The sequence below is a fragment of the Etheostoma cragini genome, chromosome 15, assembly GCF_013103735.1.
Source record: "Etheostoma cragini isolate CJK2018 chromosome 15, CSU_Ecrag_1.0, whole genome shotgun sequence".
In the NCBI taxonomy this organism is placed as follows: domain Eukaryota; kingdom Metazoa; phylum Chordata; class Actinopteri; order Perciformes; family Percidae; genus Etheostoma; species Etheostoma cragini.
Window position 1 is genome coordinate 14,217,852 of NC_048421.1, and position 27,231 is coordinate 14,245,082.

The 27,231-nt window shown below is 39.7% G+C and overlaps 2 protein-coding genes and 1 long non-coding RNA gene across 8 annotated transcripts in view; 2 read left to right on the forward strand and 1 right to left on the reverse strand.

The window, feature by feature from the left end:
* Positions 1-12,264, reverse strand: part of LOC117958464 — an 18,579-nt gene extending 6,315 nt beyond the window's left edge. Inside the window, exons 1-2 of the long non-coding RNA XR_004659724.1 lie at positions 12,026-12,264; positions 6,343-6,347 (exon numbers count right to left, since the gene is read on the reverse strand). This is a non-coding gene — a long non-coding RNA (uncharacterized LOC117958464). The remainder of the gene's footprint in view (positions 1-6,342; positions 6,348-12,025) is intronic.
* Positions 1-12,483, forward strand: part of cavin1a (caveolae associated protein 1a) — a 19,690-nt gene extending 7,207 nt beyond the window's left edge. Inside the window, exons 2-3 of one of the 2 annotated variants that reach the window (XM_034894843.1) lie at positions 9,476-10,246; positions 12,131-12,483. In XM_034894843.1, coding sequence (XP_034750734.1) covers positions 9,476-10,240 — 765 coding nt within the window. In that variant the 3' untranslated portion in view covers positions 10,241-10,246; positions 12,131-12,483. Of the gene's footprint in view, positions 1-9,475; positions 10,954-12,130 lie in introns of those variants that run through there. The other variant, XM_034894842.1, reaches the window with a different exon arrangement.
* A 476-nt stretch (positions 12,484-12,959) lies between these two features.
* Positions 12,960-27,231, forward strand: stat3 (signal transducer and activator of transcription 3 (acute-phase response factor)). 5 transcript variants are annotated; one of them, XM_034894783.1, is made up of 24 exons: positions 12,960-13,229; positions 16,442-16,581; positions 17,131-17,374; positions 17,488-17,580; positions 17,685-17,766; positions 18,606-18,706; positions 19,761-19,912; positions 20,580-20,738; positions 21,090-21,182; positions 21,333-21,392; positions 21,513-21,542; positions 21,640-21,733; positions 21,813-21,860; positions 22,004-22,087; positions 23,232-23,330; positions 23,461-23,596; positions 23,689-23,741; positions 23,833-23,927; positions 24,073-24,212; positions 24,300-24,521; positions 24,644-24,686; positions 25,802-25,861; positions 26,830-26,927; positions 27,054-27,094. In XM_034894783.1, exons 2-24 carry the CDS (start codon positions 16,454-16,456, stop codon positions 27,092-27,094), a joined length of 2,355 nt encoding a protein of 784 aa, XP_034750674.1. In that variant the 5' UTR covers positions 12,960-13,229; positions 16,442-16,453. The 5 variants fall into 5 exon arrangements, 4 of the variants coding, with proteins under 4 accessions (XP_034750674.1, XP_034750673.1, XP_034750675.1 ...); XM_034894782.1 differs by having other exon boundaries at positions 12,962-13,226; positions 16,429-16,581; XM_034894784.1 differs by lacking the exon at positions 12,960-13,229 and having other exon boundaries at positions 16,454-16,581; positions 27,054-27,231.

Consider the following 27,231-nt stretch of genomic DNA (forward strand, 5'->3'; position numbering starts at 1 on the left):
TTTTCATATGATGGTTTGTGTGTGTCATTTGAAAACAAAATACCATTTTGAGAAGAAATAACGTTGTTTTGAATGTAACGTTTAATTTTGCAGGAGAAATGAGGGGTTTTGACAATTGTGTATGGGTTTTTTGATTTGTGTGTAGTGTTCTGAGAATATGAGGCATTCTTTCAGAAAATGTGTGTAAACAATCGAGAAAAACTGTAAGATACACTTTCATGCTGACAAAATGTAGATTTAGGAAGAGGCCTCAGTAAAGACTAAGGGTTGATGTCACATAATTGGATTGGACAGGTGTAATTTTATATACAGTACATTTGCTCTCTGTTGTTCCATATCAAATTGAATGTAAAATACTCCGGGTGTGTGAGAGTGTGTGTGTGTTTGTGTGTGTGTGTGTGTGTGTGTGTGTGTGTGTGTGTGTGTGTGTGTGTGTGTGTGTGTGTGCGCGTGTGTGCGTGTGTGTCTGGGATTTAGGAGATGGATTTGCTGATAGTGTTACTGTAGCCTTTACTGTGCTTCTGTCATTATACTGTTGGCACAGCAGAAAGAGGATCCATGCTATCCCAACACATGTGTATATGTTGTTGAGTTATTTAGGGAGGGACACAAAGTCAGATTTTTTGCCGCAATCATATTTTTCTGCTTTTAAAATCAATCCCCATGTTTATTGTGTGCTATTGTGCATACACCTATACAGTATTACTGTAATCAATCCAGATGTGTTTGTGAGCTGTTTTTCCTGGTCCACAAAAGAACACTGACCTGGTCTCAGGCCCCAGCTGCCTTTCTGTCTCACCAAACATCCCCATCCCACAGCAGCAAACAGGATTCAGCAGCCGGGCGACCAATCAGGTCAACCCTTGCTTTGAACAGTTGTAGTTGTCATCCAGCATGTTGGCCAGCTAACAGAAATGTGTCCTCATACCACATCACAACTCGGTGGAAGGTGCTGATACCCTTCGTGCTATTTATTCCAAGATTTGTAGACACACCCTTCAACTGCAAGGCCACAGCCAAAATAAAGAGTTGGCCAATTATCTGAGTTAGTGTGTTAAGGGAAACCGGTATAGTGTATGTTGAGTATAAATACACCAGCAGCAATGCAGTGAAATGGCATAGTGTCTTGTTTCACTGAGTGGGTCCAAATTTAGAACTCAGAACAACCAACTGATTGATTTTTTGCATTACATACATGTTCGTGTGGGCTTTTTTCCAGACAAATGTGCATGTGTTTGACTATGTAGACTTTGCTAGTTGATCTTGTACTTTGTATACTACTGGTATAATAACTGTTGCCTTATTTTTTACCATTCATTGGTTTTCCAACAATAAATACCAATACTGGTGGTGGTTATCTCAAAACTTCTGCAAATAAAAATAAAAACTGTGATTCTAGACATTCTTTTTAAAGCATTTCTTTATTTTAGTAACACAAAAAGTTGCTGTTAAAGCAGCATCCCTACATTCACTAATAGTATAGCAAACTGTTATTGCTGTAACCTAGGAGGTTGCGTGTGAAAGCAAAGTCTGGCATGTTCAAACCTTAAGTAAGTGCCCTGAACTCTGGTGGTAGCCTATATTTCCACTGCTGTGCAGCAGTTTGCTGTTCTTGTCACTGGTATATGAGTTACAGTCTGTCACTAAGAGCGTGAAAGGTTTTGGTACCCTTGGGATTAGAGTTTGCATGCACATGGATGTTTAGGAAGATAAATCTATAAATAATAGAAATTGTACTCCAATAATGTTATCATTGTGACAGACAATATTTGCCCTTTTTTATTTCTTCAAATACACAATTTTGTTTATAAGGTACTGTTTACTGCACATGTTCAAAAGGAAGGAGGTATTAAGTCAAACTTTTGGAAAATATTGTTAGAATTTCACATTATTAATCCCATAATAGATCTGTTAAAAACAACAAGGGATTGTCTCAGTGTGAATTAATACCAAGACAGCTCAGACAGTAGCTCATGTTAGATTAAAACTGGTGCACACTTGCTCAACAAAGAGAGAATAAAGGCTTTACAGCAGTCAGTTTTTCCATTTACAATGTCCCAGCGGCTTTATTCAGTATTACACAAACAACAGCTCTATTCAGAACAAAGCAAAGCAGTGTGGGTGATTGGCTGGTTGCCTTACTTCTTGTATTCCCATCTGTAATTTTCCAGGTCTTAATTGTCATTGATCATTACATTGGCCTCATGTAATTCAGTAGTTGTAGTTTCCTATTGCTGGGCCCCGTACTGTTTAAGTTGGCAGCTTATTCATGCCCTCACTTGATCCACATGTCACATTATCCTGTAAGTGGTAATATGAACAATTACTATCTTCGTTGTCTTAAATAAAATATTAAAATAATGAAAATAATCTTAATGCTCATTGCAGCAAAGTCATGTTTGTGCCTAAACTAGTTCTAATCTTCAAAGCACATTAATTGTTCAATTTGGCTGACAAGCCCTTTAGTGTCATTACAGAGCGAGGGATGGTAATATAACAAATACCAGCTCTGTAGCTGCTAGATCACACAGAGACGTAAAATGGAAAAAATCCATTTCCATCTTTGCATGGGACTAAACCTGGGATTCCTATGGTCTCAGGGTTATGGATATGGAAAGGCTGAGCTGTGGAAAAACGGCTTCCCCCTTTAGCTCCCTGTGTGTGAAATCACAAATCACTGTGACAGAAAAACCAAAGAACTCCCTTCCTGTGGTGTGGACTGTAACATGACATTGCCGTGTTGGCTGGGTGGTACACAGAGCCCCACTCTTGTCTATAGACCTAGTGGGATTGGTTTCTAATATTTCCATTACCCACAGAACGGTTAGACGTGACACCACAGGTTGTCCTAAAACAGGATAGGAGAGCTTCATGAAACAGAATTTGCATTGTGCCCTCAGTCATAAGAGTTACCTCTGTGAATTGTCTGAGCCTTATTCAGGAGAGCGTGGGAGGCATCAATGTTAATGAACAGAGTACATTAGCGTTCTTATTTTAGCCCTCGAGCACTCTGTAGGGATCAAAGCGATTCAGGCCTGTGCAGGGCTCTTACACGCAAACGTCCACTTCTGTTTCATGTCAATCTCTCACTTGGCCTTCTCCCATCCTGGATGGGCACAAGGGTCAGAATGAGTGATATCACTCATTGTGAACGCTAAGTGCACAGCTGCAAGGACCGGACAGAATCAGACAGCTGCTGCTGTGACTCACCGGAGAGGCCTTTCATCACACTGCCTCAAAAGGAATGGTGTGTGTCCATGCGTGTGTGTTTATCTATAAGCGAGCTAGTTGCTAAGTGTCTGCATGCATTTAGCTGATCAGCAGCATGAATGTTGATGTGCATGAATTTGTCATCTAAACAAAAGTCAACCTTGCTGCTCTATCTAACCTTCCTTAACCTTCCTGTGTGTGTGTGTGTGTGTGTGTGTGTGTGTGTGTGTGTGTCTGGGATTTAGGAGATGGATTTGCTGATAGTGTTACTGTAGCCTTCCCTGTGCTCCTGCCATTACACAGTTGGTACAGAGGATCCATTTCTGGAGTATTTCTTACGCGCAGTCAAGAAATAGTCTTGCATGTACCAGTTTTGTTCTGATCAAACTAATTAGATATAAATATATATAAGCTTTAGAGGTGACGGTAGGACTAGTTGGATTTATTGCCTATGGATACAGCCAGGCTGGCTGTTTTCCTTTTTTCAAATCTTTGTGTTAAGGCTAAGCAACAGTAGCAAATGTTCTGCACAGATAGGTTGGATATTAATATTCTTATCTAACTCTCAACAAAAGGCAAATAAGTTTATTGTCAAATCAAAATATCTAAGGGATTATTTGCTATTTATGGAATGGACCACCCAAGGAAAATAGGGTCAGGGTCATGTCTTTTTAAAACAGTCCCTAACTATTCCTTTAAAGTCAAGCTTGCCACTCCCCAATGTAAGTCGAGTGCAGATATGAGTCTTGCATGCTCAGATTTAAACGATTTGTGTCATACTGAAATTTGTGAAATCCATGAAGTAATTGTTCAATAACTTTTCTCATTAAACCACAACAGAAGATGGGAATCCTTCCAAAAATGTTTTAGCTATGATTGTTTGATTGGTAAAGTTACCTCAAAACGGCATTCAAGTGACCGCATTTGTTGTGTTTGATTCCTAGCTTGTAGCTAAGCTAGTAGTCATTTCAATTAAGTCAGTAATTGAACCTAAACAGCTAATGGAAGTCCAAACTGTCTGCGAGCTTACCCTGTACTACACGGTAATTCCTCTACTGTGCGACAGTAAGTTGCGTGGGTATGACACAATAGTTAGCCTATTTTTACAAAAACATCTGCTACGGAGTCATAACGTGAGCTACAAAGTAATGGAGCCTTTTATACATTTTCATGTTTCTTTAGAAATAAACAATGGACAAATAGAGTCTTTAAATGTTTCAGACAAAAAGTTATTTGCTGTCAAAGTGGCGCGAAAATGAATGTCAGTCAATGGAATGCTAACGGCAAGTGATATCTTGCTTAAAGTGGCGCCATAGGGAGCTTCGCTTACAGAGGAGAGGCTTACCCCCTTGAACGATACACATTGACGCACAGATATTGTAGATTCAGCAAGACATCATCCATGCGACATTGAAGTGTGTAGTCTGTCTAATTACGTATTTTCACAGTCTTATACTTCAACAGTTTAACAATAAACAGTTGAAAAATTATCTTTTAAATTGATAAACATCATAGTTGTAAGCCATTGCTCAATTCAAACGCGGTCAAAACATAATTTGCTTCTCCCCGTTCACTCCTGTTCATATTTGTTCCGAATCAAGGTCCTATGGACCGGAAGTAGAAGGGCGTGACTTCGGCTCTCTATTTACAGGTGTGATTTTATTTACAGTAAATCTGCTCTCTGTTCTACAATATGAGATTGAATCTAATAATATTGAACACCGTGTGGTGTGTGTGCGTGTGTGTGTGTGCGCGTGTTTGTGTGTGTCTGTAATGTTTTATTGCATCAATAGCCCTGCATAGAGTGCCCCCCAAAAAGAGAAAAGTACTAAAAATGTAGACATATAATTAATTTAGATGAACTAATAGGCCTAACATGTATTGTAGGTAACAGTTATAAACCTCAGTGCAATGTTTGCTAAATAATTGCATATATAGACAATATATTATGTTATTGACGCTACTAATTGTTTACATATTGTAGGTGACAAAATATATAAAATAGAAATACTGGACTAGGTGGATTAGTGCAGGTCTTGTACAGTAACAGCTGATAGAGAGACAGTGAGGTTGATGGAGAAACGCCAGCAGATTTAGTCAGAGTTGCTGGGGTCTCTGTGGAGTGCTGGTTGAAAACACTGTTTTCTCTGTTGGCCATGGTAACAGTCAGTGTTTAAACCATCCCAGAGCACTGGTATGAGTCACATTTATGATATTAAGACAATGACACATTTTTGCTGTTGTTACACAAACACCATACATTTGAAATTAGCATCAAGGATTAGCCCACAGCGCTGCTGAACTTTCTCAGATCTTACCCGTTTGTTTCAACATTTCTGTCTCACTTGTTTTTCCTCGATAGGTTGCAGTCTTAGCTGCTAACCCAAATATTTCCCCTCAGTCTGCTGGGAATTTTTAATTGCATCTCCTGAGTTGTGCCTCCTTCTGACAGACGGCTCAGACAGTTGTTGGCTTGTCCTAGCCAATCACATGCACACACACACACACACACACACACACACACACACACACACACACACACACACACACACACACACACACACACACTCAGAGCGGAGAGTTCCCACTCTTTAAAGCCAACTTGTCCATGAGTTATGTGCACGCCACTCTTGGAGGAAAGAAACATTAGCAACAGACCTCCTTCTCATTAAGGAGAGCACACATATACTCAGTCACCATTCATCTGGCATCTGTCAGTAATAACACACAAAGTACCAACTTTTCCGTTGCTGGTAAGTAGGAAGAGAGTGGAAGGGAACGCAGGGACACTAATGGACTTTCTTTCGTCTCCCTCAAGCTCCCAGTCTCCTGCTTTGCAATCACGAAACCCAAACAGGGTTTGCTAATGTTATCACAATTTCCACAGAGGGCTGAGTCAAGTTTTCAGAATGTAAACAAGAAAATGTGCCAACATGCAAAGTCTCTGTATTTTTTTTCACTCTGAAGTTTAATCAAATATTGTGACTAAAATATAACTAATTGAGCTAGACTTAATAGATCGACTGATATGTTGTAGTTGGTTAAAACGTTGGCCAGTAAGTGCATTGCCATGGATCAAAAGATAACAGCTTTACAAGTTTGTAATTGATAAGCCTGTTCAACTCACCAAACAAGAGCTTTAAAAACCTTTAAAGAGTTTTTAGATGCATTAGTAAATTGGGCAGTGAAAGTCTGGATTTAGTTGTTTATAGCTTTAGTGAGGTACGGAGCAGACCAGGATCCTGGATCATTTTGTAGTTTCACTGTAATGTATGACCTCAGTTGTTCCTAGGATGATGTTTTTATGTTGGCTGACAGTTTGATGGAAAAATAAATGCGTCTGTATTTCTGTGTGTGAGGGTGGGTGTCTGATAGCATGTTTATTTATACTATTGCAAACTTATGAATTGTATGTATTTATACACAGAGGCTGTCTGTCCTACGGGCTGTTAACTCCAGAAACACAAAAGGTGCACCTATATATATTTTAAATATAAGATCGATAGCCTACCCTGGCTTTCAGTTTCAGCCCGCCATGCAAACTCACCCCACAGGCCAGGCACGTAAGACGTCACCTGAACATCCACTTAGACAGCTATTAAGTGTTTTTTATGTAGCCAACTTTATGTCACTGTGAGTAGGCTACACATGTTTGTGTGTGGGCTCTCTTCTCTTCTTGCCTGAGTTCTGATCACATTTCAGGACTTTGTGGTAGGGTCTCACTTTGCTCTGTGTGCATGTCTGCAAAGCAGGTGCAGTATATATTTTCATTTAATTGTAATACACTCATGTTGCTGTATTGTTGTAGAGATGTCAGCTGTTCATGCAGCTAAAGTGTACTGTCCACCAGAGATAACATGAGCAGGTGGTTGCCACGGTGACAGAGTGCTGTGTTTATTTGTTGCCGTGAGAGAGAAGAGGGCGTTGTGTGGTGGGGGTTGTCGAGTAGGACTGAACGCAGCAGTGGCCGGCAGCCAGAGAACGGTAGATGGAATCCAGAGAGAGGCAAAGGCCGGCCAGAAATAAATCCACCCAGAGCAGGTTGGCCAAGCCCACGCCATACACTGCACCAGATAAGGAGGCAATGTTCATTTTATGATAGGATCATATGGCAAGATTTGAACTGCCCACGGGAGATGTGGCGATCACATGACCTGACAGGTGTTTGTCTTTTATAAATTCAATGTAAGCATTGAAATCCAATTTTACTCAAAGTTTTTCTCAGAGTAAAGTCAATGTTACTATAAATATTGCACATTACTAATGACATAACACCCCCCCCCCCCCCCCCCTTAACCTTTATTTTACTTGAAAACATTTACATTGACAGTAAACGAGATATGTCTCGATATACTTCTTCAGATTACCTTATATCCCTCACATAGGCTACGTGTCACCTCCTGGTGTGTTGGTGTCAGCTGTCAGTCAGCCGTGCTGTATGTCTGTTTCTGCAGGAGATTTAGTTTGCATGTGGCAACGGGCTGACAACAATTTCTTGACCTCATCTCTGCACTGGGTCAGCACTGGATAAAACTAAACTCTGAATTGTCAGCACGAACACGTCAAACCAAATTTGCTTTAAGCTTTGGGCTAAAATTCACATTGAGAACCTTCTACTCAAACCTACTAATATATAAAAATGATCATATACAGTGAAGACACCTAAGGATTCTTTGATATTCTTTAATTTTTTTTTTTAATTGAAGTTATTTGCATAGAAGATCTGCTTAACCTTAAATATTTGAACCAAAGCTTTTACATTACACACAAGTCTAAATGCTGTTATAGAGACATTTCTACCCAAATACAATTTGGATTCTTAAAATGTCCAGTAGCATTTTGAATTGTATCCCACATTTTAAAGAAATTCAAATTGTAAATTATCAGCATCAATGCAAAATATTAGTAACAGTTTTTGCCTTTTATAAACCATGTACTGGTCTAACTCTAGTTCCTGTAGTATGCATGGATGGCCAAGTAACTCTTGTTCAAATGTGTATATATATTACAATGTCACAGCGTACAGTATCTACAGGGTCAATGAAGATGGCTATGGTGGATTAGATCCAAAGAGAAGCAGTGAGGTGTAGCAGTAGGTGCAGTAGGGTGGGACCTCTTGGGGACACGGACATGCCTTTGTTAACGGGGTGAACATTTTTACCACAATACTGATTCTTCCTCTGTGGATATATGGTACCACACTGTGTCCTGCCACACAACATGGAAATGTGGTTGCTGCAGTACTGACTGATTGGTGGCTCTCAGCAGTAACATCATGGGCACAGTGTTGTAAACTAAAGACTAGAAAGGTGGTGAACAGGAAGGGGAAACTTGAGCAATTGGTTTTGCAATTACTACTACTACTACTTCAACTTTCTGTACTTCTGAGTGCAAAATAGATAGTATTGGCCTACCTCTGGGTTCATACATGTTTGACCAGGTGTGAAACTGCTGCACTTTTGTAGGCCTACATTATATAAAAACCAAACTGAAACTTACTAACCACCGAGTCTTTCCAGTGAAGTGAAAGCAGCACCATAAATTATAGAACATCTAAGATTATTAGATGATACATCATTTTTCCAGACATTGTTCAGCTAATGTAACGTCTCCATCTTTGTTTACTGTTTATTGTAATTGAGGCCTTTCAGTCGCAATGAAAGTGTAACAATAAAAGTGTGTTCATGTATTTATAGAGAAATGGTAGCAAAACAGCAGGAAATATACCTGTGGTTAGATGTCACCAATATAGTTTCAATATTACTGTGGAGCTGCAGATGATTTCTTTTAAGCCCTATAGTTTTATTTTTAGGGATGTGATATACAGTAGCCTACATGTAAGCACACCAGCCTGTGTATCATATTCTAAGACTTGAAGTGGAAAATAACTGGGTGTAGCCATTACGGCACTTGATTGTTGGCATATGATTGACACCACTAGATGGCACTCTACACCAGCTGCATGCAGTTAACCGCTGTGGGCACTGAATGTTTAGATGATACATGAATCTAAGAATTATCATGCTGGTATTTCCAAGATAATTTTTCTTCCAAAGGTCATTAAATCAAGCTGATAATTTTCACAACATTGATGACACTTAATGAAATGACATAATTTACATGAATCAGATACAGTCAGTGTAGCACCATGATAATATTGTAGTAAATGCCAAATGTGATTCAATTCCTTGTGATTCCTTATTAAAATGCTTCTGTGGCATAATAGTCTTCTGCTTTTCTGATCCATCCTATTTTGCTCCCTCAGGACAAAGTGAAGCCACCGAAGACATCCAAAGCCAAGACAGCGGAGACAGAAGTGGAAGGCATAGCCGTGGAGGGCCTAGAGCAGATACCTGAGGGACAAGAGGGACTCCCAGTCAATCTCAATTCAGATGAGGAGGTGGAGATTGAGGAGATTATTGAGGAGTCTCGTACCAAGCGCCTCCAACGCACCACCAAACAGCAAGTGGACAACATAAAGAAAGCCTTCTCCAAAGAGAAAATGGAGAAGACCAAATTAAAGACAAAGGAGAACTTGGAGAAGACCAAGCAGAGAACCCGTGAAAACCTAGAGAAGACCAGACAGAAAACCCGTGACAACCTGGAGAAAACCAAGCACAATCTGGGAAAGAAGATGGGCAAGCTCGGGACCCGCATGACCCCCAACCTAGAGCGCAGGGCAAAAATGAAGTCCTCCAAAGAGAAGGCGAAGAAGTCCCTCACTCCCGACCACACCATTTACGCTCGCTCCAAGACCACTGTGTACCGCGTCCCCCCCTTCACCTTCCATGTTAAGAAGTTCCGAGAAGGTGCGGAGGAGGTGGTGCAGAACACAGAGATGGTGGAGGTGGCCGACGCCGAGGAGCAGTCAGCGGGCGAGGAGAACGGCCTGGGTGTGCACGTAGAAGTGGAGGAAGGGGAGCTGGTGCATGTAGACAGCCCAGAGATGGAGGCTCTGTTGCAGGTGACTGAGGACTCTCAGCTGGTCAGGGTGGAGCCAGACCTCCTAAAGAAGACCCAAAGTGAATAGAGTGTCTTCAGAGGCTGGAAAGAGGAGAATGGAGTCTAATCATACGGACACAATATTAGTCGTGCATAGGGACTTTCTTGACGTGATCACAATCTATGACATCTCATTTGTTTTTGGTTCACTTTTTATTGTACCCAACAGGGATGACTTTCATATTTGCTCCTCCTTAACATACAAATAAGAAAAAACTAAACAAAAAGAAATTAAGCTCTTGAAACATGCTGCAGGCTGACTGGTTATTCTAGACATGTATGTTAATGCTATTTGCTGTTTGTTGTTAGTTTGATAGATTGAGTGGCTATAGAATATAAAAGGTCTAAATAATCTTTGTTATTGAGATGAAATGTCTAATTTAATATTTGCCATGTATGATATGCACATTAGTAGGTATGTAACAGGAAGTTGTTGGCAGGATTTGTGCTTTAATTGATGGTTTTAGGGATGTAATGTGCACGCGTGAAACAAAAAATAAACAAGTAGGCAAGGTATGTGTCTACAGAAGAATTAAAGAACAGGAGGAGAGGAGAGGAGAGTGGGAATGGACTAAGAAAATCTCTTCCTCAACTAAAGAGTTTACAAAAACTTTACCCCTGGTATGCAAATCATTTACTGCTAGTCACTCATAGTCAAATGTAACAATATAATCTAAATGACTGAAAATAGAAGCGTTATGTCTGATAGATTATTTTGGAACATTAAAAAACTGACAAATTTAAAAATAATAATAATAATAACACTGGAATTGTACCTTATATGATTTCATGTTACAAACAAACTTGATTGATTGAATATTTTAACACTGAATAGCACCACAATAATAAATGTTACAAAGTTACTGTTGTGAACAATTATTTTAAGACCTATCATTTTTGCCTTTTTGAAGACAAGTCTGCAAGTCACATCTTGTGTTTACATTTTTTTGGGCATTGATTACAAAAAATCATTCAAATCCATTATGACTTTATCTTTACAACACACTTGAAAACCTGCACCACCATAGTTTACTATAATATTTTGATGCATACTCACCATGCTACATTTGTTGCATCTGGATATGTTGAAGGACCCACTCAACAACTTCCACGTAGCACATCTCTGCATAGATGAGAAGACAAAGACTTTATCACCATGGTCACAGCTCATCAGAGTCCAATTGCACATCCCTAGTACATTTTCTCAAGGTAACTGCAGGCACAAAAAGGATAATCTGAAGAGCAAGATGGCAGTTAAAAGACCACGTAACATGTAGCGATGCAAATGTCATCCTAAATGCAGTCGAAGAGAGACAGCCATGGCCAAGTAGTTATGAATGGCATGGCACTTTAATAAATGTCACAAGAATTATGATTTGATCAAAACCTTTTTGTCGCAACCTTGTGTACTTCCTCTGAACTATAAAATGTTTACACTGAGAGGAAAAACCTTTCTGACTATCTTAATTTAGAGAAGATGATGTGGAGGATTAGAGGAAGCTACAATGATTGGATGGTAATTTGTTGAGCCTAAGTAAACTGGGAATTCAATCGTTGCCACTTTTGATCATTAAGGTAAGCATACAGACTCTGGACAAGGAGAAGGTGAATGTATGGCTTTCATTTTTGTCCCTATAGACTGTGTGTGATCTTGATGGGATGTGCAGGCACACAGAAGCTCACTGTGTAGTATGAAGAACCATTAAAATAATCAATAGGCTGGGGAATGCAATTAAGGAGAGTGCTCCATCAGAGCACTGAGCAGGATAGGGAACAGTGTGTGTGTGTGTGTGTGTGTTTGTTTGTGTGTGACTGTATGTGCATAACATATAGGCTACCCACACTAATATCTTGGTGAAACTAGGTTTATGTCTACATCAAGCGCAAAAGTTAAAAAAACAACAACAAAGAAAACAATTGCAGGTCTGTGACATCACATAGACATAGAACTACCATAGTCTTATATTGGCTAGTACAAAATTACATAATTTTAGTGATTCCTTTTTTTACAAAAACATCTCCCCCCTTAACAAGTGTTTTTTTGTCTTGTTTTGACCCAGTGTTATAAAAAGGCTGAACTATCATGCTGTATATGCTATGCACAGCTTGCGGAATACAGAGATGTTGTCAATTAGAAAAATGCTGCAACACAGTGTGACACATAAATGCTCTTGGTGTTATTAATGTATACTCAAATACTGAAGTTTGCCTTTTTTTTGTGTTCAAGGAAACTTTGCCGCTTCAATATTAATAAAAGCTTATGGAATAATATATACTGTCTATAATTTCTCAAATTGTATGATTTTTTTTTATAGTTGATTACACAAGTGTGTGTCACCTTGTATGCATGTTGTATGTCTTATTTGTTCACCTACTGTTAGAGGAAGCTTGATTGTAACCTCTTTGACTAAGATCAAAAGTGCTCAATTACTGAACAGCATTGGTGTTATTAAACTCTTGATGACGTCGCCACTGCCAGTAACTCAGATGACTTCCAGGCTCGCTGTTCTGTTGAACTGCTTTGCCTCCCTCCGCAGCCAAAGGGTGCGTTGGCCTACTCTGTGGTCCACCCGAAGGGAGGGTTTACCTGCGGGAACAGCGCAGTTGCGACAGCAGTAAACACGACGCGCTCAACCAAACCCGCCGTGAAGTCCCACCTCTCTTGCCTTCATACTGCATTGTGCTTGGTTCCAAGAGAATGACCGACTCTTATTGGCTGTCAAAGCTGTCTTACAGTGGTTTATGGGGGTTGTCTGGGTGGAAAGGCTGCAATGAGATGGGTTCGGTGAGAGAGGAGCTTTGTAACGTTACGTAAATACGTCGGAGAAGTGTTTCCCGTGCTGGCAAGAAAACCTATACAGTAACGATCTTTTTCTGTGTGTTCTCCCTCGCTTTTGTGTGTTCAATTTCTAGAAAATTTGCCACTGACTGTTATTGTCAGTGTTTTTTATTAAAAGGGGTTAAAGCAACAGTTTTTTCTAACGGAGAAACTTTCCGAAGGAGTAACAACGAGCGAGGTAAGCGACTATAAAAGCGAGTTCTTCTTATGACATGCATAAAAAAATAGCTACTTAGACCCGAAGCGGGATAGTTATCATTCTTGTGATACTGCAGACCACATCAATGAATGGCTAGCTCTATTGGTTAACGTTATAACGCTACTGTAGTACATTTGTAGCATTGTGACTAGCTAGGACATAAGTTTTTCATACTGGGGAAGCCATTCTGTGTCCACGTTGTTAACGTTACATTAAAGTACATTAAAGTGTTACTCCGTTTTATCTGTAACATAAGCCAACGTTACTGAGTTCTGCTCTCTCATTATGGGTCACAACCAAAGTGTACATATACATACGTTTTGTTTCTGTTTGCTCATGTTATTTGGATCGCCTAGTTTAAATGTCATACACACGTCAGTTGTCGCCATAACAATGACGTATGTATATGAACAATAGTTTAAACTTTACTAGGATGGCATATTTGGACACAGTGAAATGGAGGCCTTTGTTGTGTGTGTTTTTATTTAGTTGTCACGCCCATCTCCATCTCATCTGCAGGCCAGCATGTCGGACACCTTGCACTGGAATTCAGTTCTTCCATTCAAAAGATTCAATTTTACAGATGATCTGTACAGACCTTAACATAATCATATTTTTAAGTGTATGTCGGAGTTAGCTTTTTTATATTATGTTTTGATATATGACCTTTAGTGTAGCCAGTACATCTGTGGAATCAGGGATGCAGTGTCATCAGATAGGCTACTACACTAATGACTGTAATAAATGTTTTTAATGACAAAGCAAGACTGTCAGGAAATCCATTATGACTTCACTAAATTACATAACTTTACATAATATGACCTGTTGTCACTTGTGTTTACATAACTTATGAAACAAATTGTTGGCTTGGTTACTCATTGCTTTGTATGTTCAAGGAAGTACTTACTGGAATATCAGTGACATGGTTCAGGGAATAACATTGTTCTCTACAGTGCAGCATGGCTAGCCTTACCTAGCATTGAAAATTGGACAAAGCTGCACATTTCTGCCTGGCCTGGCAAATTTCTAGCTAGGTCTGCTTGCATATGATACTGAGTTTCAAAACTCAAACAAATGTATTTTTAGTGAAAAGCCTTACCTTGGCATTTGGATCAATATTTGAGAAGAATATCCGTCTTTCAAAATGTCCCCAAGGCTATCATTTATAATGTGTGTGACCCTGATGTAATTTGATGATTGAACAGCCAATATGTTCAGACTTTGTGGACCCATTATGACCTTACCACCCAAATTAACTTTTGCCTGTTATCTTTCAATATAGACTAAACTGGTTGTTAGATAGTTTAGTTGCCAGTAACTATGTGGCATTAACTCAGTGCCAAATGGTATTTGTTAATCAATAATAAGACCATATTGTTCTACACCATGGGTCATTGATAATCCTGCAGTAATCTTAGAGGGACTCCACAATGTACCAGAGCTTTTCAGACACCTTATTTGTGTGGGTACTTCTTTGGTTACTCTGCAATTTAATACAATACATGGAAAGGCGTGATAAAGGAAATATTAGATACAGTCAAAGTCACATTGTCACACCAAATTCCCACACAATAGAAAGAAGAAAAAATACTTATATGGATGACGAAATGATGAAACCTCATATCATTGATGATGACTCAGCTGCTATTTGATGTGATACACTCTAGGTTTACACCATGCAGATGCACCTTTTTCACATGCCAGAGAAAGAGGAACAGGGGTCATATGAAAACTGTCACGTTTGATGGCAAACTTTGGGTTATGTCCCTTACATGCTTAAAAAAAACCACACCGATATGATGTCAGCCAGAATGATTGTAAATGAATTCCTCTGGCTCCCTTGGAACGCTGACATGATTTATATAAAGGTGACACTTAACATACGATATATATATATTTGCTCAGGTTGCCCTACCCTGAGGAATATATGAGATTGTTACCTAATACTGAGTGTCTGTGTTTGTTAGGTATACTTGGACAATACTATACAGTCTATGTCAATAGATAATACCTTTTCACAGGGGACATGTTGAGCCTCACACTTAAGAACCATCACTAAAATATTATTAGTTGCACCTTTTACAGTTTTTATCCTACAATTTTCCAAAATGTCTGTGATGGTGTTAATAAAAGTCAAATACATTTAAAACAGTTTTGTAAATGCCCAGTCTTTGTTAACACTAATGAAACGTTTAGTCTATAGTAGTTATTGAGGCTGTTATTGAGTGTTTTTAATATTTTTCCCCTCATATAGGTTCTATAAAAGGGGATGGGCAAAACATAAAGTGTGCATTAATTAAGGGGTTTATCCAATACAGTGTGAGTAAGTGGAAACAGATAAATATTGAATGCAAATGTAGGGACTCATTTAAACTGCACTATCTTTCTGTCAGAAAGAGCAACATCTTGGCTCCGGGAAACAGAAAGTCTAGTTTCTTGTTCTTGTTGTCTGAGTCATCAGATTCTGTTCTTGTTTCTAAATTCTGCATAGAGCAATGTCCCTGTACACCTAAAACCTGAGTGTTCAGACTTTAGATTGCAATGCAACAGTATTTACAAGGTATGTAATAACTGAAACACAGTTAGTTATTTAATATGGATGCTAGAGGAGACAACTTTCTATTGGTTTTACTGTCTGGTTATTGTAAGTGTACAGTCTGGAGCCCTCCGGGGAACTTTGTAGCCTGCTGTTGGTAAGATGAGAAGGCTAGCATAACCTACAAAGGGGATCCAATGGATAATTGTTGTCTCTGCCGGCGGATGTGAGAGGATTAACTAGAGTACATTACTCAAGTTAAATTTTGCTTCTCTGATAATTAATATGAAGGAAATGTTTAAAACCCAGTTTTGTATTTTGCCGAAGAATATGTTTTTCTGGTTTCCTATCCATCTAGAGTAGCTTTTCAGCGGCAAAGAAAAGGAAGCATGGTTTTAATTGTTTCTAGTGAATGCAGTTGGGGCAAAACCTCAGCCAAAGATCATTATTCCTGTCTGATTGGGAGTCGCTGATGCTGTTACACGTTGGTCTGTATTTCTTGGTGGAGGAGTAGTGTTTCGCTGAACAGGAAGTGTCTGTGCTTAAAAGTATGCCTCCCCAGAGCATGTCATCCTTTTCAGAGAAAACCTGAAATGTAGCTGTTTCTGATTAATTTATGTTGTTAACCCCATTTTCTTTGTGTGGGTTTGTCTAGGTTTATGTCAGGATGGCCCAGTGGAACCAGTTACAGCAGCTGGAGACCAGGTATCTGGAGCAGCTCTACCACTTGTACAGTGACAGCTTCCCCATGGAGCTGCGTCAGTTCCTTGCCCCCTGGATTGAGAGTCAGGACTGGTGAGAAATAATTTCATTCCTCGGATCAGTCTCGGTCATGAAAGCACATTTTGTTTCTCCTGTCTGCTAACAAATGCCATTAAATTGCTATTATTCTCCATTCCCTCCAGACTGGCAGTTTGCCATTCACCATGACTTGCTGATAGCTTGACACGTAGAAAGCTATTTTGTTCAGTATTCACTGTTACACTCTACTTTATCATGCCCTCTTCTTCCCTCACGACACTATTACAGTGTTTTCATGTGCATTATGTATCACAGGGCATTTGAACATGTGTGCATCACTGAGCGAGTGATGAAGATTTTCCTCTTTTTTTCTATTTTGCAGGCCACATTAAAATAGCAGTACATTTTCAATCCAATTTGTACTACGATGATCATACCCCCAACCGACCGAGTAGTCCCCCTCATGTGGGGTACAGGATTTTTAGATGAGATCCAACAAACAGTTCTCTAAGTGATGTGAACTGTGTATTTACCTTTTGTAGAAGCTCTTAGAAGGAACTAGAAATAATCAAGTCCTGATTATCTTTTCCTCTCCTTTACAAGGGCTTACGCTGCCAATAAGGAGTCACACGCCACCCTGGTGTTTCACAACCTCTTGGGAGAAATAGACCAGCAGTATAGTCGTTTCCTGCAGGAGAACAATGTACTCTACCAGCATAACCTGCGTAGGATTAAACAGCATCTGCAGAGCAAGTACTTAGAGAAGCCGATGGAAATTGCCCGCATTGTTGCCCGCTGTCTGTGGGAGGAGCAAAGACTGCTGCAGACGGCCACCACAGCTGTACAGGTAGAGAAGATCTGAATTAACCTTGCCGTAGCATCCAAATTGCATAAAAGAGCTTCAGTTCATGAATTTTGGGCGGAACAGCAGCGAGTAGTATATGTTATATTCTCTTGCAGGAAGGCCAGGCAGCACATCCCACGGGCACAGTAGTGACAGAGAAGCAGCAGATTCTGGAGCACAACCTTCAAGACATCAGGAAGCGGGTGCAGGTTAGTAGAGACTAAGTGAGTGCAGTACAAAGAATCCCTTACACTATCTAACTTGAAAAATGATTTTGTCTTAAATATATAAATCCTTGTTTATCTTTCTTTAGGATATGGAACAGAAGATGAAAATGCTTGAGAACTTGCAGGATGACTTTGACTTCAATTACAAGACATTGAAGAGTCAAGGAGGTATAGTCTGCCATATTTTACGGTCTATAAGTTTCTCCGGAGTATAAGTCACATCAGTGAAAGATGCATCATGAAGAGGAAAAAGACATGTATAAGTTGCATTTATTTAGACATTTATTTTACAAAATCCAAGACCAAGAACAGACATTTAGCACACAGGGCAACAGGCTGAATACGGTACGTGTCCGCGATGTTAACCTAACCTAACACATTATTGGTTAATCAACTATACGATAGCACACAGAATAACTACCAGGACGTAGAGACGTAACTATACTGTTGACAAACCTTTCCTGGCAGCACGTTGTTCAAGCAACCATCTGTGGACTTGTTCCTCCAGCTCTGGCCATCTTTTTTCAGTGTTTCTGCGTTTCTGTGTTTCGATTATTGTTTCCGACTGCACATTTTATTACCTGCAGTTTGGGATCTGCAGAACAGGATTTTCTTTTTGGGGGCTTTTTGTTTGTGTCCAGTCTTTCTCAGTTGTCTTTAGGACCAGCATATAGTTGTTACAAGCCTAGAGAGCCCTCTCACGGCTGTTGACGGTAATTGTTTCAGTATAAATTAACATTTAAAAAAATGTTAAATAAATATATTTTGATATATAAGACGCACCTAAATATAAGTCGCAGGACCAGCCAAACTATGAAAATGTACAACTTATAGTCTGGAAAATACAGTAATTATGGCATTCTGAACTTTTACAGTGATATAAATTTGTTTTGAAACATTTTAACCCTCAGTCTCAGATCCACATTTATTAAAGGTCAACCTTTTTGGTATAGATTTAATTGATTGAATTAGTTTGCTGACCTGTGCCATGTCCACTCTCTGTCCAGAGTTGTCCCAGGACCTAAATGGGAACAGCCAAGCAGCTGCTACCAGACAGAAGATGGCTCAGCTCGAGCAGATGCTAAGTGCACTGGACCAGCTGAGGAGGGTGGGTTTTTCTGTGCTTTACCATGTTGTGAGTTACATAGAGTGGGCTGTGAGCATGTGCATGTAAGATTATCGAATGAACTTGCAACAAATGGCAGACAACTCTGCTGTGTAAGGATGCTTCGATCAGGATTTTTGGGGCCGATCACTGATTGCTGGAAGGAGTATTGGTTGATACCGATCACTGGTCATCGGGTCTATTTATACTTCTATTTATCATGTCATATATTTATTATATATAGATTTTAATAGCCTTAACAACCATGTATATGTATTCAAATTAACAGAAGATAATGTATTGTGAATTTTCCACTGTTTACTTTTATTGACAGGAAACGTTCAACATTCTACTTCCTACGTTAGAAACACACCTTAAACAGCTTAGTGCTTAAGAAATGAGCCTTATTTCAAAATAAATTACAAAAAAACTGTCATTGTTAAATTACACAAACTTAAAGTGTACTTAAACATAAAATGCAGAGCAAAGAAAACAAAATCTTGGGATATCAAGATAAAAAGGCATGAGTTGTAGTCAAGTATTTTAGGCTTGTCCTCCTGCTGTAATGAGCTGGAAATAGAAGCCATGAAATAACAGTCACACATGTTTAGAGAATATATCAGTAATTGTTTAGGTTTTTGTCCTAGCTCAAAATGTAAAAAATATCTTTTCAATCGGTGCAGACATATTTTCAGTTGTAGTAACAATTTTTCTCACAGATAGTGCGTCATCTGATCTGCCAGTCTGATCAGCCTTTATGGAGGGCACCGATCAAACTATTTAAAGCCTTTATTGGCCGATAACGATCATTGGTCGATCAATCAGAGCACCATTACTGCTATCGAATTGTCTGCCGTTGCCGCTGTGAAACCAGGCGCCCCTGCTGTCATCCGTGGTGCATTTTACATGCTAGGCCAGTTTGCGATGCATTTCTAGAAAACAATGCATTAACATTTACATACTGTACGGTGGTAAAGCTACCAGTCACATTGGCCACGGTGACTTCTTTGATATTATACCAACTGTTTTAAAGTATGCTGTGCTTGTTTTGTTGTAGCAAATTGTGACAGAGATGGGAGGCTTGTTGACCGCCATGGATTATGTACAGAAGAACCTGACTGATGAAGAACTGGCAGACTGGAAGAGAAGGCAGCAAATTGCCTGTATTGGAGGACCTCCTAACATCTGCCTGGACCGCCTCGAAACATGGTAACCAGGGATGCAAAATCTACCAATTTCCTAAATTGATCAGCCCTCACATTAATGGTCAATAATTAAGTTGATATTTGAATCATTTCCTTCCCTTCTGCATTAGTCTTTTCCTGCATAGTTTGAGGACTCCCAGCTACATTGAAACAATTAATTTAAAAGAATATTTTGACCTCAGATGGTCAAGATGTTCTAGAAATACTGTGATTTTATTTGTTAGTTGTTTGTTTAAAAGAGTTATTTTGATGAGTTATTTATTAACTCATCAATAAGTATGGTTACGATCACAGTTTCCTTATAAGTACTAAATAAATAAAAAATTAAATAGGGTTTTCAGCAAAACCATTCCAGTGTATACACTCGTCTCTATCCAGCTGTAGACAGCAATTGTGCGAATTATATCCAAATTAAGTTTACAAGCAAGTAAGGCACTTATAAGTATTTGGGTTGTCTTCTATACCGTATATAAAATATTTTGGCTAACAGACTGGACTCTACTCTGTCTCTTCTGCGCTACCTGCCATTTTGGTGATCTCCCATCAATGCAGACGTCAACTAAAATGTTTTGGGGATATCAACACCAGCAGTGTTGTCAAAGTCAGTTTGACACCTTGAGGCATGTTTCATCCAGATGTTTAACTTGAACTGGATGACATTTTCTTACCAGGATCACATCCTTGGCTGAGTCCCAGCTCCAGATTCGTCAGCAGATCAAGAAGCTGGAAGAGCTTCAGCAGAAGGTGTCCTACAAAGGAGACCCCATCATCCAGCACCGGCCCGCCCTTGAGGAGAAGATTGTGGACTTGTTCAGAAACCTGATGAAGAGGTACTGAATGCAACACATATTTACTGTACATCTGCCCAGGCCAAGTGTAATATTGAGCACATGAATGTTAATTGTTGATCTTTAGGAACACTCTATGGTGAAGACATTCTGAGATTAAAGTTCCACCTACTTATGATACAGAGCATTCAGTCGCATCACATGCTCTTCATTTAGCAATTGTGATGACATCTGTGCCATCGGAGCCATTCTCTGTTGGGGGACTGTGAGATGCACTTTAAAAATCCTACAAGTCATTTGTAAAAGGGACCTTTGACCTTAGAAATCTCTTCACCATATGTTGTTGTGATGTTTGCTGTTTTTCTCTGATACATGACCCACTCTATCTTGTAGTGCTTTTGTGGTTGAAAGACAGCCTTGTATGCCCATGCATCCCGACAGACCTCTTGTCATAAAAACAGGAGTGCAGTTCACAAATAAAGTGAGGTAAGATGCAAGCTTGCAGCCCTGTATCAAAAGTAACAAAAAACAACATGTTGTATTCATATCAATTGAAACATTGTATGCACCCAATATAACGGAGAGTGCAACATTTTATATATTTTTTAAATATGCCTTTCTCTTTTTTTTTTCTAGGTTACTGGTAAAGTTCCCTGAACTCAATTACCAGCTGAAAATTAAAGTTTGCATTGACAAGTGAGTTGTTGTTTTTTTGAAAATCTGTAGCTTTTAACATTTATTTTAAGTCACTGAAACAGAGATTTGATTTAAGACCTCAACAAACTGGTTTACTGATTTTGACTTTTTATCTTTCAGGGAATCTGGGGATGTGGCTGCAATTCGAGGGTACTTCCTTTATTTGAGAACGCTTTTCTTCCAAGCCTTTAGCATTTACTGCATATTCTTTTAAGTCTCACTTTCTGCTGTTCCTTGATTTTTTTAGATCACGAAAGTTTAACATCCTTGGTACCAACACAAAAGTTATGAACATGGAAGAGTCCAACAATGGCAGCCTGTCAGCAGAGTTTAAACACTTGGTGAGTTATAAAGCCAGCCTGACTGATGAAGTTTTCTGATAAAAGCTGCTGTGGAGCACTAACTTCCTGTTTGTTACAGACCCTGAGAGAACAGAGGTGTGGTAATGGTGGCCGGACCAATAGTGACGTAAGTACTATTTCTGACAGTTGGTGGGATAGTGTAATTTAATGCTCAAATTGTTTCTAATTTGGATTTATCTTCTGCCATGAACATTTTCTTGACTTTAGTTGTCCTGCTTTTAAACAGTTTGAATAATCTGTTTTCTCTAGGCTTCTCTGATTGTCACAGAAGAGCTCCATCTTATCACTTTTGAGACAGAAGTCTATCATCAAGGCCTGAAGATCGATCTGGAGGTCAGTATGAGTCAGTATCTCTGTGTCAGTGACTTGGAGACGTTTCCACATCTTCAGTTTAACTTTCATGTAACACCAGAAGTCTACAAAACACTAAAGCGTGTTGTACTGATACAAAAGCGTTGTTCTTTAGCTGCTCTCGCCAACAAAGTCACTAGACAAATGAGTCATTACCAAAAACCTTCCACCTCCAGAGAATGTCACCTCATCTGCTTCTAAACGAGCTCTTACTTATAGACAAACCTCTTCCATCAACCCAGTCACTGACCTGACCCGAGTTACCTCACTGATGGCAAGGTTACTGGAACTGAGTATTTCTGATAAAGCAAAGTTAGATTTTTTTACTTTCCCTGAACCTCTGTCGATAAGAAAACCCGCTTTGAACATAATCCGCCAATTAAATGGGCGTTATCAGTTGTAGTCACTACCATAGATATGAGGTGGTGGGGCTACTCTACCTCCCAGTTGGCTTAGTAAATCATCTGTTATCATCAATTGGTAAGCTGGATCATCCATATACGTCAATATTCAACACTCAGAGCAACTTCTCAACATCTGCGTCTTCATGGCAAAACAAAGGTCTCCTTCTGACAGATGGTGTGAGGAAGAATTATGAGTCAAATTAGCTTCCATTATTAGTCAAAAGATGTTACTTTTTTTCTATCTCAGTGGTGTGTTTACGTACAAAGTTATTTTATTTTTTTTGCCTACTAGTTAATCCGATTTTACTCACGTTTCATATGACCAAGATGTAGGACACTTAGCAAGAACTCAACCTTCAGCCGCAAATAATTTGTTAGCTCACTTAAACATGCACGTTCTGTAGTTTTTACATAATACATTTGACGTATTAGATTTTCTTCATACTCCCAAATCCAACCCAGATCTCAGAGTGTGGGTCCCTGGACAAAGGACAAGCTTTTTACACCAAAGTATCTTATAATGCTAAGAACAGCATTATGCCCTGTAAGAGCAGTATTACTGAGAGGACCTTCTGAAGAATTCTTATTGCGAGATAATGTACTGAAATAGAAGCAGAAACATTTCCACGACATTGTGCAATGGTAAATGTCAGCAAGTAATACCCACACTTTATATAATACTAATGTAAAAATATATATTAATGTTTCCTCCATTCGTGCAGACTCATTCCCTGCCTGTGGTAGTCATTTCTAACATCTGCCAGATGCCCAATGCCTGGGCTTCCATCCTGTGGTACAACATGCTCACTAACCACCCAAAGGTAAGACAGCACCCTCTGGTGGAAAGGGCTTGGATTCTGCTCTGTTTACACAGCTGAATATCTGTTTTTAGTGTCAACATTTTTTAATATAATATATTTTGAGCTATGTTGGCTTGGTGTCTCTTTACAGAATGTGAACTTCTTCACCAAGCCCCCAGTTGGGACATGGGACCAGGTAGCTGAGGTTCTAAGCTGGCAGTTCTCCTCCACCACCAAGCGAGGCCTGACCATTGAACAGCTCACCACACTGGCTGAGAAATTACTAGGTGAGGGGTCATGTCTAAAAGTCTCCAATAAACATTTAACTCAACACTGTCATTTTTTTATATGTGATTGTATTCTGTACTTGTCCATCCAGGGCCATGTGTCAACTACTCCGGCTGTCAGATCACTTGGGCCAAGTTCTGTAAGGTACTGAAATAAAAACTGCACATGGTTCAGTCTGCCATCTTGCCATTGTATGGCTTCAATGTGAGTTATTTTTTTTCCTTCCTCTTCCCAGGAAAACATGGCTGGAAAAGGCTTCTCCTTCTGGGTGTGGCTAGACAATATCATTGACCTGGTGAAGAAGTATATCCTGGCACTGTGGAATGAAGGGTGAGAGGTCGCCCTTTGTTTACAAGTTCCTGCCATTGCCTGTTTCACATCATTGACAGTGTTTGGACATGCAACAGTTTTAAAATAGACTTACTATTTTACAATTCAGTATCTAAATATATGACTTCCTGTGGTTTTTCTGCAGGTATATCATGGGCTTTATCAGTAAGGAGAGGGAGAGAGCCATTCTTAGTCCAAAACCTCCTGGCACTTTTCTGTTGCGCTTCAGTGAAAGCAGCAAGGAGGGCGGCATTACATTTACATGGGTAGAGAAAGACATCAGTGGTGAGTATTTATTAAAAAAGATTTAAAATTAAAAGTTTTTAAACTTTGTTTTCTGTTTTGGTACTGAGCTCCTGTGCATGTTTCTAGGAAAGACCCAGATGCAGTCAGTGGAGCCCTACACCAAGCAGCAGCTCAACAGCATGTCATTCGCTGACATCATCATGGGCTACAAGATCATGGATGCCACAAACATCCTGGTTTCACCTCTCGTGTACCTCTACCCTGATATCCCCAAAGACGAAGCTTTTGGTAAATACTGCAGGCCAGAAGCAGCCCCTGAACCTGAGATGGGAGGAGACTCTACGAGCAGTAAGTCACTGCCTTGTTCTTTATGCTTTGATATTGCTTAGGATGCATGGTATTTATTGATTTTTTTTTATTGTGTTCGCAGTTTTTTCATGATATTGCTAACATTTTCTTTCCCCTGACAGCTATTCAGCCGTACTTGAAGACAAAGTTCATCTGCGTTACCCCGTAAGTATCTGTCACTCTTCTCTTCTGTTTTGAGCTCCTCATTTACAGAAAGATCTCATGCCACCTGAGGCCTGTACTAGGAAACAAGATCAACATGCCTTGGAGTTCTTTCAGTTACCCGGCTTCACTAACCCCAACAACCGTGGTCCTGCAAAAGCTGTGTCACGACATTGGTTATCACCTAAGTCAGAAGCAGTGTTTACACAGCACGACCAATCACAAACATCCACTAGTGCCGCATATTTTACATCAGAAGAGCAAACTATAATACATAAATAGGAAGAACAAAGACACCGTTTTACAGGCAAACGCAATACATACATTTGCTGCTTCCTAAAACAGGAAGAAAAGCTGGCAAAAAAGGCCAACGCTGTTGTGCGTTAATGAAAATGCTTATCAGTATCACTTCTCTGTCACTCAGGCACAAGATCTGACCATAATTACACGTGAGCTTTCTAGAAACTTGTTGCTTTAGCCTCAATCCACAGTTGGGATACAGAAAATCCTGGGTTGAACCTGAAGTTACCTCATTAACGCCAAATCTTGCTTCGTATTACAGGCCTCGGTGACCTCCACTTACTGTATGTCAGCCCTTATTACTAGCTGTTGATGTTTACTCTTACAAAGATGAGTTATATTCTGGAATGTTCCTGTTCCAGTATCTAAACTTCCTTTTTTTTTTTAAATTCTAAACGTGACAAGTGTTGCCAAATGTTCAAAGAAAAAGAACAAATCTGTTTTTACTCTCACTGTGAGTCATCACTGTCACTGGAGGAACCGTCAGCCTGTTCTCAGACCAAGCATTGTGAACACAGATTATGTGAAGATTCAGTTTAGACAGATTGCAGTTCACACCTGGCATCAGGTTGTGTCTTCATTTCTGATGGGAATCCATTTCCATGCTCAATATGCAATTGTTTGCATGTAGTTGTGTCTATCTGAGATGGAACCAAACCAAAAAGGGGCGACGAGGGTCAGCTGCATGTTAGTGGGATAGTCAGAGGAGGGTGTATGCACAGGCCAGTCCGCCACGTGCGCTTAAGTTGGTAGAGGGTTTGCTGGGGTGCTGGTGGGTTGTAAGGTTTGCTCAGTGAGATCCTGACCTGTCTCCGTAGGTGTCCCTCCGTGTTCATGGACTTGCCGGACAGTGAGCTGCTTGGGAACGGATTCCCAGGGTAGGAGCTCGGGGGGGAGGTGGCATGTAGGGAGGGCTTTGTTTGTGCATCTTGTCACTTATTTTTGTGTATTTGATGGGTGGGTTTCAGGGATATTGGAGCCACCTACATAATTCCTGTTTCTTTTGTCCAACTCACCACCACTTTTACTGGTTCTAACACAAAAGCATCTCCCTGCTATTCATCTCATTTCTTTATTTTTTTTATTTGGTTGATGTCACACTCTCTTTCCCAGACATTTGTGTCATAATTCTTCAACCAAGTTGAAGTATTAGTTAGTTAGTTATTAGTTAATTAGTATTAGAATTAAAGATGAGGCAAAAGACATGTAGGCAAAATAAAATGTAACTGTACTTTGTTCGAGTGCAAGTGAGTGACGGCCCAACCAACCAACTAACCAACCACTGTGTGTGACACAGTAGCTGTAGCATTAACATCTATTTAAAGTAAGACATGTTGTGTTCGTGGGATTCGCACTGCCTCAAATAGAAGCTGGAAAGTACGTAACATGCTAAACATCTGCCCAGGTTTTCCTGGTATTATTCATGTATTTTGATAGTTATAGCTAATTGTTTATCAGTTTTTTTATCACACGTACATCCCAAGCTGTACCTTCTTTTGGGCATGACTTTGCAAACTAACATGAATGCTGCATTGGCTTACTATGACGAGACTGTTGGAGGGACTCATTAACTACTGATATTCGTATTAAACAATGCAGCTCGATCACAGCCGTTTTTCGCGATAGCCCTGCGGTCAGTGTGATGAAGACTGACACACAAGTTAGTAGGTGGCGGTTAGCTTATCACTTGTGGGATGAAAACGATGTTATCACTTAAATTATATTGAAAGTATTTGGACTAACACAAACAGTATGGCAGGACTCCGTGTGTAAATGTGTGTGTGTATGACCATCGGTGGGCAGTCTAAGTGTGTAAAACACAATTTCCCTCTTGTTTGTTTCACAGCACAAACTCTGGAAACACAAGTGACCTGTTCCCCATGTCGCCCCGCACCCTTGACTCTCTGATGCACAATGAAGCTGAAGCTAATTCGGGACATTTGGGTGAGTCAGTTACACACATGGTGTACATACAAACACCCATATTTGCACCCTTATAGGACACTCATTGACATAGAACATACACATAATAACAGATATTAATAGTCTGTATTTGGATTTCTTCCACAGATTCACTTACGTTGGACATGGATGTAGCATCACCTGTTTGATCAGATTTACCACGTTTCTTCAGTTTTCTTTGTTGGGATTTGGGATTGTGTCAGGATAGAGGGTGATTTATTTTTCTCCATCTGTGCACACAATTTGCCTGTACAGTTTGTTTCTTGTTTCTTTGTAAAAAAAAAAG

Bases quoted from the DNA above. Each gene is read 5' to 3' on its own strand.
- stat3 (XM_034894783.1), top strand. From the start codon at position 16,454: ATGGCCCAGTGGAACCAGTTACAGCAGCTGGAGACCAGGTATCTGGAG. The intron at 16,582-17,130 runs GTGAGAAATAAT...CTCCTTTACAAG, and splicing joins TGGATTGAGAGTCAGGACTG to GGCTTACGCTGCCAATAAGG. The intron at 19,913-20,579 runs GTAACCAGGGAT...TTTTCTTACCAG, and splicing joins CTGGACCGCCTCGAAACATG to GATCACATCCTTGGCTGAGT.